Genomic DNA, 14477 nt, shown 5'->3' with positions numbered 1-14477 from the left:
AGTGTGTGAAATGTGCTGTATAAATAAACTTGCCTTGCCTTGCAAGACTCGAATCAGTGCCAACCTCCGGCACTCTGGGGATAGATCCCTTCACTCATACATGGCCGAATGTGAGGCCATATGCATTCCCTCCAGTCGAGTTAATCCCTTTGGTCCGTTTCAGAGTGAGGGAGTGCCGGATTCGCCTTATAACTTTATCTGGACAATAACTTTAATCTAGAGCTGCTGTAAAGCCAAAACAATCTCTGTTACTTTAATTTCCTATTATCACTGTAAAGCTGCTTCGAAGCAATCTATATTGTTAAAGCGCTGTATAAATGAAGGAGACTTGACTTGACTTCTATTGGTAGCCAGGTGTAGTTTTCGGAGAGCTTGGCTCTCTGGTGGAAGGGTCCCGTGGGAAAAGATCCAATCAGGAGAGATGTGTTGTCTCAGATCCAGGGCAGGCTTTGCCATCCTCAACCCGAGATTTGGAGACTGTAGGTGTGGACGATCAGGGGCGGTCGCTAATGGCTTCTGGTCTTCAAGCAAATGTTCGTGCTTGTACGTCTTCTATTAGACGGCTGTATTTTCCCAAGTGGAAGATGTTTGAGTCTTGGTGTACGTCTCGTGCGGTGGATCCTGTCAGCTGATCGGTTGGTTCAGTGCTGGAATTCCTGCAGGATAAGTTTGATGCCGGAGCGGCTACGACTACTTTGAGGGTTTATGTCACGGCTATCGCCACTCGTCGGGAGATCCCCTTAAAGGGTTAGTTGTCTTGTAAAAAGGAGGTTGTCTGTCATTAAACGTCATCAGCCGAACAGATAAACTCATCTACTCACTAGTTCACTTTCACAGCCTCGTTTATAATCACACTCTTGCTCTTATATTATAACTCAAATTCTAAGGGAAAATGTTTTTTTAAATAAAGACTGGAATAGTTGTTGAAGCTTAACGAAGGTATTTCTACTTCATTACTGTACTTAAGAAGTTTTCAAGTATCTGTACATTATCAGAGTATTTTGTGAAACTTTTACTTTTACATCACTACTTCCCAAGCATAATATCAAAGCACAAATGGAAATTGAGTTGACGTCTAAACACTACTTTTGTTTGATGTCAGACTCCAACTTTGGACAGACGTTGCAATTTGGCTGGAATAAACATCAGAAAAAAACTATTCCAAATTTAAAGAAAGATGATTACATACGGTTAGTGTGGATTTTGTTGGAATGACATTGTGTTCTGTTTAGTTTGTTTTCATTGGACTTGTCTGCCTGTCTTGTCACTTGTCATCATCATCATTCATGTCACGTGTCCATCATCATCATCATCATCATCATCATTTAAGTTCCTTCAGTTCAGTCAGTCTTGGTCCGTTCTCTGTTGTATTGAGGTGTGTGTGAACCTTCTGCCTGTCTGTACCTGTTTGAATTATATTATTAGTAAACGTTTTGCATTAGAACTTTTGACTCATCCTCTTCTTCTGCCGGCACCGCACCCTGACAGTTTGATCACCTATTATCACAATTGAAAACCAACAAAAAATCTACACATAATGATTTTATAATATATTGCACTGTGGAAGCTAATCTTATGACGTTTAGCAGACGTTGGGTTTTGGTTCATTAAAACCAACAACATATCATCCTCAAATGTCGTCATATTCGTCATTTGACACTGAATTTTGGTCACCTGATATCAGAACCCATATATTTATCTTATGATTATTTTGCTAATGGGAACGATCCGGTCAAAATGAGTCAAGAACATGGATATCCCTGTCAGAGGTGGAATGAAAAAGTAAGTTAATGAAATTTAGTACTAATTGTCAATGAAATTTTTAGTTTATGACTCTCAGTTATTTGATAAGTAATTCTGCTGTAAAAGTGCGAGTAGTTTCGGTTTCAGCCCATTGAAATGCTTGAATTTGGACATTTGTGTGTTGCGTATGTTATTCAGATGCTATTTTAAGGGCGCATGCTTGGCCATAATGTAGCGTGAGCACAACACACACACACTTTGCTTCTCTCATCTACACACAGATGCAGCAGTTTTCATTTTTGCAAACCATACATAATTACAAGGAAAAATATTACCACACGAGGGAAATCATTGTTGTGTCCATAAAGATGTGAAAAAATAGGCATAAATCTAGCTTACACATTTACCCAAATTATTATACGCCTGTTTAACTGAAGCTAATTTGGGTGTGTTTCTCCATCCCCAATGTCACTCCTCTGTGTTTTACGGCCCTGACGAGAACGTCGGTCTCCTCGGCTGTGAACCGCTCCTGGCGTGCGTCTGGAAAATCCGCCGTTATAATAGCAATCCGCCATGGAACAAGCGCGCCTGCTCTTAAAGGGAATGTGAGATGATGCTCTGATTGGTTTATTTCACGTTACGCCCAAACCACACCTATGAGTAATGAAGCTACTTCAGACCAACACATTTTAGATATGCGTCGAGATCCGCCCACAAAGTTACTTGCGTTTCGCGTTTGATACTTTTGTCAGATCGTTAAAATAGGGCCCAAAATGTGTATTTTCCCCCATGTGACGTCTGTACATTGTATTTTTGTACTTTTTGTAGCCACATGTTTACAGTTTTTTCCAAAATACTATGTGGTTTATTATTTCACTTGTTTGCACTCTTGAATAATCAGTAACTTAAATTAATATTTAGTATATTAAAGTTTAATGTTTTGATAGTGTATAACAGGTGTTGGTAATAAAATAAAATGTTTGCTTATTTGCTATAATATCATTTGCATGCAATACTCTTTCTTATTAGCAGTGACTACTGACTAGTGCTGGCCAGAATAAATATACTGTTTATTGATCAGTACTTTTTACTTTTAATACTTAAGTTCATCACAATCAAGTACTTACTCAAGTAAAACTGAAAATGAGTGCTCATACTTTTACTGAAGTCATATTTTAATATGGTATCTGTACTTGATATTCAGAGGTGTGAAGTAAATACTTTGTTATTTTAGTACGTTCCCCCCAGATTTGTACTCTTTGAGTATTTCAATTGGTTGCAGCTTCTGCTTTGCCACTTTTTTTTAAGAGAAATGTATTTTACTGTAACACATTGTGAATGATGCAGTCTGCAGTGTCACGCTTGCACACAAAAGAAGAAATGGCTGTTTTTTCCACTGTAGATTTAGCAATAACAGCTCGTATTCTCAAAGTTACAATATTTGTTTAGATGTAGAAATGTACATCGTCTCATACACTTTGATATCATGCTGCTTTTATCTGTACCCACTGACTACTGAAACATCCGAAACTGAATGTGCTGAAACTCGTTCAGGATGAAACTGAGAGCTTGGTCCATTAGGATGCAAGAACTCCACCTTAACATCTTGGTGATGTGTATCCATATCCATAGTGATGACTCTTGTCATATTTCACAGCAAGCCAGTCTCCACTGTTACTGTGATCTGCTGCGATCTCTGTGTTAATTCTCTCGGGAACTTGCTGGTTCCTCCATTAGCATGGCTCAGTCCTTTATTCTTCTGTTGAGCAGAAGCACGGCGATCACCTGTTCAGATTCATCACCTTTACACGCTCACTGAGGTCAAACGTGGCTGGAGTGAAACACTGACAAATCTTCGCTTCACACACTCTAAAAATGGCTGGGTTAAAAATAGGGATGCACAATATATCGGCCACCATATCGGTATCGGACAATGTATGATCATTTTTAATGTTATCGTTATCAGCCCGATAAGAAAATTCGCCTGATATATTAAAGCCGATAAATAATGGATTATTTCCTTTAGCTGAGACACTTCAGATAGCTTGAAATATTATTGAAATCACTTCAAAAAAGGAAAATACAGTTCAGTGCAACATGTGCAGCACAAGTCCGTAATTTAGGCTACATAACATTATAATGAGAACGTTATAATTGTGTGTTTTGAACATGGCTTTTAATGGTGAGATTTTTGTTTTTGTAATCAGGCTCTCAAAATGTATATAAAAATTTGGAAATAGATTTATCGGCCAATATATTGGTTATCGGCTTTCAAATATAAATAATTATCGGTATCGGCCAAAATGTTCATATTGGTGCATCTAGTTAGAAACAACCCATTTGGCAACCCAGCGCTGGGTAAATGTAGGACAAACACATGCTGGGTTAAAGTAAAGATCACCTCAGGAAGTTTTCTCTCAGGACAGAAGACAAAATGACCGTTACAAATCCAGTTTGGCAAACCAGCACTGGGTGACTATAACCAAGCAGGCTGGGTAGTTTATGAGGGGGAGCATCATTTCTACCGTCAGTCAAATTTCACCCAGCAGTGGGTTACACACACACACACACACACACACACACACACACACACACACACACACACACACACACACACACACACACACACACACACACACACACACACACACACACACACACACACACACACACAATCACACAATCATTTTGATAATCAGCATCATTTTTCATCAATAAAGAACATTTTATTCATTTTATTGCATATGAATGATTAGATGTAGTGAGAAGTGTCATAGAATCGATAAAATAATGATCAAATTAAATTAAAGGGGATAATTGTGTTAAATACATTCTATTATTAATCCCTCATAACATTTGAAAATATTTTCATTTCATTTGCATAAGCCTAATAGCAGTTAAGTGTCTCAAGAATCAGTGATGTCGTGCTTTGTTATGAGTTCGGGGGCAGTTCACAGCACTGCTCTAGTTTGTACTATAATGTTTGTTTCAGCAGACTTCCTTAAACTGAGAGTACTCTACTGAGAACAATCGCATGAAGCATGAAAGGGAAGTTTCTTCTCAATTGTGGCGTATATCCGTGTGAGTGAAACCAGCGAGTGAATCGCTTCTCGAACAAGAACTAATGTGGGCGGGGCTTGATTGTGTCTGTGGGGAATTGATTGGATGGTTGGAGGGTGGTGGTTTGCTATTGGTAGATCTCAGGTGAGTGACAGGTTGACCCCCACATCCCATCATTATTTTGATTCAAGATAACAAGTCACATATGAATTTAAAACAATAATGATGGGTAAAAATTATATACTACAGTATGTACTACTGTATACAACACAGTACAGTACAGTACAATACAGGTAGGCTATTGTTTCTTGCGCACATCATATATAATCTTTTTTAAATATATATTTTAGATTGTAAACCGCTGAAGGTTTTCTGCTGTAGGCTATATTAATATATCAATAACTAGCAGCTGAACACAGCAGAACGGAGAGAGAGAGAGAGCTAGTAAACACACTCGTGAGGTTTGCTCGCCCCACCCGCTGAAGAACACACACAGATCAGGAAGTGCGAGTGGATCATCACCCGAAACACACACACACACACGCTCCTGAAACTGAACTACACACCAGACGACCTTCTGTTTAGCGCCGATGTGGATGTTTTTGCTGAACTGCTGAGGCGAGCAGCCGAAACCCGAATCTACACATCGAGAGGACGCGCTAGGGCAAACAAGTACGTGTGTGTGTGTGTGTGTGTGTGTGTGTGTGTTCGTCAAATCACGACATGTTATTTACAGCCGTCGCCTTTGCCCGAAAGAAGCGCTATCTGTGTTCAGTGTTTACTTCTGTCACGAGTGGTTTATCATGTAACCTGTCATGGTTTGCACCTTTGCAACTCTTCTTCTTCTGCCAGGTGTGATGATGATGATGATGATGATGATGATGCCACTGTTTCTCAGTGTTCAGTTCAGTGGTTCATTCCCGTGAACAGTGAGTGTTTGTGTAGCCAGAGGCCCCGATTTATGGCACAAATATCGTGTCGATGTCACAGTTTCATCAACTAAGCTCAAGCGCGTGCCCGTCGAGCAGATGTGCGCAGATGCTGTCGTGATGAAGCGGGTTTTTTTTTTAGTTATTACTGTGTGTTGCCTGTGGAACAAATGACAGATTACTAACAGGAAGGCATGCTTTCCCCCGTCGAGTGAGGTGTTTTCATGTTTCACAACTTAAAAAGATTCAGAATAATCGCAGAATACTGAAGACACTATAAGATTTCGTGTGAAACAAGACTGTGAACGGCCGATTTCCGCGTTTTGGTTCTTGTTCAGATGGAAACTGGTGTGGGCGAAGTGTTAAGAAACTACATGCGGGCGGTGTCTCAACTCCGTCGTGGTGAGGGTACGTGTGTGTGTCTCACCTGCCGACGAGAGCCGAGTCCAGAAGAGTCGATTCCTAGACTCGACTCCGGTTCAGGAATCGACTCTCGAGCTGTCGCAGAAAACACCAGATACACTCTTTCATGCAGCTTACTTCACACGTAAATAAATAAATAAATAAAATAACAACAGCCAATCACATCATACCTTCATGCCAGCTTATTGGTATCATCGAAGTTTTATTACAATGAATATTTTATTAATATTTTCCATTGTTCATAGTCATTAAACTAATCGTAATTTTAAAGAAAACCTTCCAACGTGATTTAACACATTAGTACGTGTACATTATTGTATATTTAGGTATTATTTTAGCATCTTGAACTCACCTGTCCAAACAGCTTTTATAAGAGATGACAGCTTCAGTGAAACTGAAGGCAAGCCTGTATTCTTGTTCCCAGCGCTGTTTTGAAATGGAGTCGATTCCTGGAGTCGGTTCCTTAGACTCCTACGATGGGAGTCAGGAATCGGAGTCGACTCGGAATCGAACAGCTCTATTTTAGTGAAATATCGCCCTCTTCTGGCGGTGGTCCGTAACACACTCACCTGAACAAAAACCTTGAAACGACTAGAACAGAAAAAAAACAACAGAATTACACACACACACACACACACACACACACACACACACACACACACACACACACACACACACACACACACACACACACACACACACACACACACACACTAAACAATATATTTATTCTAAACAGCACTAGTCAGTACTTATAAGAAAGAGTATTGCATGCAGTTAATATTATTGCAAATTAAAATTTTATTTTATTACCAACACCTATTATGCATCAAAACATTAAACTTTAATATACTGAATATCAATTTAAGTTACTGATAATTCAAGAGTGCAAACAAGTGAAATAATAAACTACATAGTATTTTGGAAAAAACAGTAAATGTGTGGCCAAAAATAGTACAAAAATACAATGTACAGACGTCACATGGGGGAAATACTCTAACATTTGAAGTGCTTAGATCATCTGAAACTGCTACAGAAGATGCCTGTGTGTGTGTGTGTGTGTGTGTGTGTGTGTGTGTGTGTCTGTGTGTGTGTATATATATATATATATATATATATATATATATATATATATATATATATATAGTAAACCTCATCATTAATAACATTAGTGTTATAAACCTCATCATTAATAACATTAGTGTTAGTAAACCTCATCATTAATAACATTAGTGTTATAAACCTCATCATTAATAACATTAGTGTTAGTAAACCTCATCATTAATAACATTAGTGTTAGTAAACCTCATCATTAATAACATTAGTGTTAGTAAACCTCATCATTAATAACATTAGTGTTATAAACCTCATCATTAATAACATTAGTGTTATAAACCTCATCATTAATAACATTAGTGTTATAAACCTCATCATTAATAACATTAGTGTTAGTAAACCTCATCATTAATAACATTAGTGTTAGTAAACCTCATCATTAATAACATTAGTGTTAGTAAACCTCATCATTAATAACATTAGTGTTATAAACCTCATCATTAATAACATTAGTGTTATAAACCTCATCATTAATAACATTAGTGTTATAAACCTCATCGTTAATAACATTAGTGTTAGTAAACCTCATCGTTAATAACATTAGTGTTAGTAAACCTCATCATTAATAACATTAGTGTTAGTAAACCTCATCATTAATAACATTAGTGTTAGTAAACCTCATCATTAATAACATTAGTGTTAGTAAACCTCATCATTAATAACATTAGTGTTAGTAAACCTCATCATTAATAACATTAGTGTTAGTAAACCTCATCATTAATAACATTAGTGTTAGTAAACCTCATCATTCCGGCACATTCCTCGTGTGTTTGTCATGTTTCTACATGCTTTGACACGCTCTTGTTATCCTGGGAATCCTCACCTCTCCTACTTTACCCTTCATCTTCATCTCTTTATTATACTCTTCATGCACTGATCATGGTTTAATATAGAGTTTGCTGAAGTGATCTCAGTGCTGTCCCCCTTTACTTAACATACAAATACATTGTAAGAATATGCCTAATACTGATGAATAAACAGTAGGCACTACGAGGATAAGCTTCTGAATAGCAGTCCCAAACTAGTTTTTGTTAATACACTCCAGGTATGAGCACCACAGTCATATACAAATATACAAAATAGCCAATAAGTGTAGTTTTGTGGTTCTGTAACCATCAGTTAGGCAACCATGCTGACACACAACACTTACTAGAGCTGGTAAAGAAGCACGGAAACTGCTCCTGATGGATAGGAGGAACATCAGACCTGCATGCAACACACACACGACGTACAATAACGTGATTTATTGGTATTTTACTTTTTTCCCGTGACTTTTACGACATTGCATGCTCGTATTTCTATTGCGCTTCAGATATAGTGAGGCGATTACTACAGGAGTCATGTCTGGATATCAGTGGAAAACACTCGTCAAAAACCAACATTTACACACCGCCACATTCAGACGCCATCTTTATTCTCTCGCTCAACGGTCACAGAACGCAGAGCAGGGGATTGTGGGATATCACAGTCAAGTCTCCTTCATTTATACAGCGCTTTAACAACACTGACTGTCTCACAGCAGCTTTACAGAGATAACAGGAGATTACAGTAACAGAGATTGTTAGGCTTTACAGCAGATCTAGAATAAAGTTATTGTCCAGATAAAGTTAGTTTTGATTGATTCACTTCCGTTGCAAAGATCATTGGTTATTAAAGCGGTGGTATATTGCCCTTTCACAAGATGTAGAATAAGTCTCTGATGTCCCCAGAGTGTGTGTGTGAAGCTTTAGCTCTAAATACCCCACAGATATTTTTATATAGCATGTTAAAGTTGTCACTTTTTGAGGGTGAGCAAAAACGCACTGTTTTGTGTCTGTCCCTTTAAATGCAAATGAGCTGCTGCTCCCGGCACAGGGGGCGGAGCTACAATAGCTCCTGTGCTTTTACCTCACACACACACACACACACGAAAATTAAAACAACTTTAAGCCTTTTATGATCAAACCGGAGTCAGACAAAGCAACAGGACATTTCTGAACGGTTAGTTGATGAGTTTATGCAGCTGATGTGTAGTTATCTTCTAGTCATTGATTAGCATATTCTGTCTTGATAATCTATAAATCGTGTTCAGGGGGCGGGGTTTATGTAAATTCTAGGGTTTGTGATGTCACTAACCCGGGAGGAATGTGGTGTAGTCTCTACCAGCCGTTTGTTGTAGTCCTTAAACAGTGATTTCTGTAAAAGCAAATCTCTCCCTTTGCTCTGAACTTTGAGCGTTGTAACTTTGCAGATGTTGTTTATGATCAAACAGCAACATTACACACTAACTACAGTTAGAGACAGCAACATTACACACTAACTACAGTTAGAGACAGCAACATTACACACTAACTACAGTTAGAGACAGCAACATTACACACTAACTACAGTTAGAGACAGCAACATTACACACTAACTACAGTTAGACACGGCAACATTACACACTAACTACAGTTAGAGACAGCAACATTACACACTAACTACAGTTAGAGACAGCAACATTACACACTAACTACAGTTAGACACGGCAACATTACACACTAACTACAGTTAGAAACAACATTACACACTAACTACAGTTAGAAACAACATTACACACTAACTACAGTTAGAGACAGCAACATTACACACTAACTACAGTTAGAAACAACATTACACACTAACTACAGTTAGAGACAGCAACATTACACACTAACTACAGTTAGAAACAACATTACACACTAACTACAGTTAGAGACAGCAACATTACACACTAACTACAGCTAGAGACAGCAACATTACACACTAACTACAGCTAGAGACAGCAACATTACACACTAACTACAGTTAGAGACAGCAACATTACACACTAACTACAGTTAGAGACAGCAACATTACACACTAACTACAGTTAGAGACAGCAACATCACACACTAACTACAGTTAGAGACAGCAACATTACACACTAACTACAGTTAGAGACAGCAACATTACACACTAACTACAGCTAGAGACAGCAACATTACACACTAACTACAGTTAGACACAGCAACATTACACACTAACTACAGTTAGAGACAGCAACATTACACACTAACTACAGTTAGAGACGGCAACATCACACACTAACTACAGTTAGAGACAGCAACATTACACACTAACTACAGTTAGAGACAGCAACATTACACACTAACTACAGTTAGAGACAGCAACATTACACACTAACTACAGTTAGAAACAACATTACACACTAACTACAGTTAGAGACAGCAGCATTACACACTAACTACAGTTAGAGACAGCAACATTACACACTAACTACAGTTAGAGACAGCAGCATTACACACTAACTACAGTTAGAGACAGCAACATTACACACTAACTACAGCTAGAGACAGCAACATTACACACTAACTACAGTTAGAGACAGCAACATTACACACTAACTACAGTTAGAGACGGCAACATCACACACTAACTACAGTTAGAGACAGCAACATTACACACTAACTACAGTTAGAGACAGCAACATTACACACTAACTACAGTTAGAGACAGCAGCATTACACACTAACTACAGTTAGAGACAGCAACATTACACACTAACTACAGTTAGAAACAACATTACACACTAACTACAGTTAGAGACAGCAACATTACACACTAACTACAGTTAGAGACAGCAACATTACACACTAACTACAGTTAGAGACAGCAACATTACACACTAACTACAGTTAGAGACAGCAACATTACACACTAACTACAGTTAGAAACAACATTACACACTAACTACAGTTAGACACAGCAACATTACACACTAACTACAGTTAGAGACAGCAACATTACACACTAACTACAGTTAGAAACAACATTACACACTAACTACAGTTAGAGACAGCAACATTACACACTAACTACAGTTAGAGACAGCAACATTACACACTAACTACAGTTAGAAACAACATTACACACTAACTACAGTTAGACACAGCAACATTACACACTAACTACAGTTAGAGACAGCAACATTACACACTAACTACAGTTAGAGACAGCAACATCACACACTAACTACAGTTAGAGACAGCAACATTACACACTAACTACAGTTAGAGACAACATTACACACTAACTACAGTTAGAGACAGCAACATTACACACTAACTACAGTTAGAGACAACATTACACACTAACTACAGTTAGAGACAGCAACATTACACACTAACTACAGTTAGAGACAACATTACACACTAACTACAGTTAGACACAGCAACATTACACACTAACTACAGTTAGAGACAGCAACATTACACACTAACTACAGTTAGAGACAGCAACATCACACACTAACTACAGTTAGAGACAGCAACATTACACACTAACTACAGTTAGAGACAACATTACACACTAACTACAGTTAGACACAGCAACATTACACACTAACTACAGTTAGAAACAACATTACACACTAACTACAGTTAGAGACAGCAACATTACACACTAACTACAGCTAGAGACAGCAACATTACACACTAACTACAGTTAGAAACAGCAACATTACACACTAACTACAGTTAGAGACAGCAACATTACACACTAACTACAGTTAGAGACAGCAACATTACACACTAACTACAGTTAGAGACAGCAACATTACACACTAACTACAGTTAGAAACAACATTACACACTAACTACAGTTAGAGACAGCAACATTACACACTAACTACAGTTAGAGACAGCAACATTACACACTAACTACAGTTAGAAACAACATTACACACTAACTACAGTTAGAAACAACATTACACACTAACTACAGTTAGAAACAACATTACACACTAACTACAGTTAGAAACAACATTACACACTAACTACAGTTAGAAACAACATTACACACTAACTACAGTTAGAGACAGCAACATTACACACTAACTACAGTTAGAAACAACATTACACACTAACTACAGTTAGAAACAACATTACACACTAACTACAGTTAGAAACAACATTACACACTAACTACAGTTAGAAACAACATTACACACTAACTACAGTTAGAAACAACATTACACACTAACTACAGTTAGACACAGCAACATTACACACTAACTACAGTTAGAGACAGCAACATTACACACTAACTACAGTTAGACACAGCAACATTACACACTAACTACAGTTAGACACAGCAACATTACACACTAACTACAGTTAGAAACAACATTACACACTAACTACAGTTAGAAACAACATTACACACTAACTACAGTTAGAGACAGCAACATCACACACTAACTACAGTTAGAGACAGCAACATCACACACTAACTACAGTTAGAGACAGCAACATCACACACTAACTACAGTTAGAGACAGCAACATTACACACTAACTACAGTTAGAGACAACATTACACACTAACTACAGTTAGAGACAGCAACATTACACACTAACTACAGTTAGAAACAACATTACACACTAACTACAGTTAGAAACAACATTACACACTAACTACAGTTAGAGACAGCAACATCACACACTAACTACAGTTAGAGACAGCAACATCACACACTAACTACAGTTAGAGACAGCAACATCACACACTAACTACAGTTAGAAACAACATCACACACTAACTACAGTTAGAGACAGCAACATCACACACTAACTACAGTTAGAGACAGCAACATTACACACTAACTACAGTTAGAGACAGCAACATTACACACTAACTACAGTTAGAGACAGCAACATCACACACTAACTACAGTTAGAGACAGCAACATCACACACTAACTACAGTTAGAGACAACAACATTACACACTAACTACAGTTAGACACGGCAACATTACACACTAACTACAGTTAGACACGGCAACATTACACACTAACTACAGTTAGACACGGCAACATTACACACTAACTACAGTTAGAGACAGCAACATCACACACTAACTACAGTTAGAGACAGCAACATCACACACTAACTACAGTTAGAGACAGCAACATCACACACTAACTACAGTTAGAGACAGCAACATTACACACTAACTACAGTTAGAGACAGCAACATTACACACTAACTACAGTTAGAGACAGCAACATTACACACTAACTACAGTTAGAGACAGCAACATTACACACTAACTACAGTTAGAGACAGCAACATTACACACTAACTACAGTTAGAGACAGCAACATTACACACTAACTACTGTTAGAAACAACATTACACACTAACTACAGTTAGAAACAACATTACACACTAACTACAGTTAGAGACAGCAACATTACACACTAACTACAGTTAGAGACAGCAACATTACACACTAACTACAGTTAGAGACAGCAACATTACACACTAACTACAGTTAGAGACAGCAACATTACACACTAACTACAGTTAGAGACAGCAACATTACACACTAACTACAGTTAGAGACAGCAACATTACACACTAACTACAGTTAGAAAAGTCAAATCATGATCAACCACCGCTTGAACTCCGACACGCTCTGCCTGAGAACAGAAGACTCGATGTGTTCTGGCCGCTCATGTTCACGACAGCAGTGTCGCGTCTGTGCTAATAATGTCATACATCACGTGAAAAAAGTGGATTCAAAACATCACAGGGTTTGTATGGCCTGGAAAAAGTCATGATGACATTATTAAAATGTCAGTGTCCAGGCCTGGAAAAGTTTTGGAGGAATAAATAAACCCAGAAAGTTTAGGATATGGGATTGGGATATGCTGATAAATTGAAGATATATTTGTATTAATATCCACATGTATTGATGAGGTCATGTGTTTTCTCCCTCAGGATCATGGGTCAACATCTGGGAAAACGTGAAGCGCTCTCGGTGTCAAAGGTACGTCTGTGCTTATCTATGAGTTATGAGTTAAGACAGGCACTAGTGTTTGTGTTATTTACAGTAGTGTTCAGTGTTTACAGTCTAGAGTGTCTCAGATTAGATCAGGTGTCATGTATATATAACCTCTGTAAGAGTGAACACACACACACACACACACACACACACACACACACACACACACACACACACACACTGATCTACTCTCTCGGTCCTCCGCTTGGGTTTATGATCTAGAATCCCTCATATCTCCTGGACACTGAAGGAGCCGCTGATGTCACTGCATTATTAATTCTTAGATTAGTAAGTCTTGAGCAGGATTTATCTGCTGACTCGACTCGTGTCTCCGGAAGGGTTTCTTCTTCTTTCTTGAA

General features: G+C 38.1%; 1 protein-coding gene across 1 annotated transcript in view; it reads left to right on the top strand.

Annotated features, from left to right (window-relative positions):
* Window positions 1-5284: 5284 nt before the first annotated feature.
* The window catches only part of LOC309484501 (myelin basic protein-like), a 28386-nt gene continuing 19193 nt past the window's right edge, over window positions 5285-14477 (top strand). Inside the window, exons 1-2 of the mRNA XM_082150877.1 lie at window positions 5285-5475; window positions 14055-14103. Coding sequence (XP_082007003.1) covers window positions 14059-14103 — 45 coding nt within the window. The 5' untranslated portion in view covers window positions 5285-5475; window positions 14055-14058. The remainder of the gene's footprint in view (window positions 5476-14054; window positions 14104-14477) is intronic.

Source organism: Leuciscus leuciscus (assembly GCF_965113295.1).
Source record: "Leuciscus leuciscus genome assembly, chromosome: 20".
In the NCBI taxonomy this organism is placed as follows: Eukaryota; Metazoa; Chordata; class Actinopteri; order Cypriniformes; family Leuciscidae; genus Leuciscus; species Leuciscus leuciscus.
The sequence above is the reverse complement of the archived record's forward strand: the minus strand, read 5'-3'. Positions and strand labels throughout refer to the sequence as shown.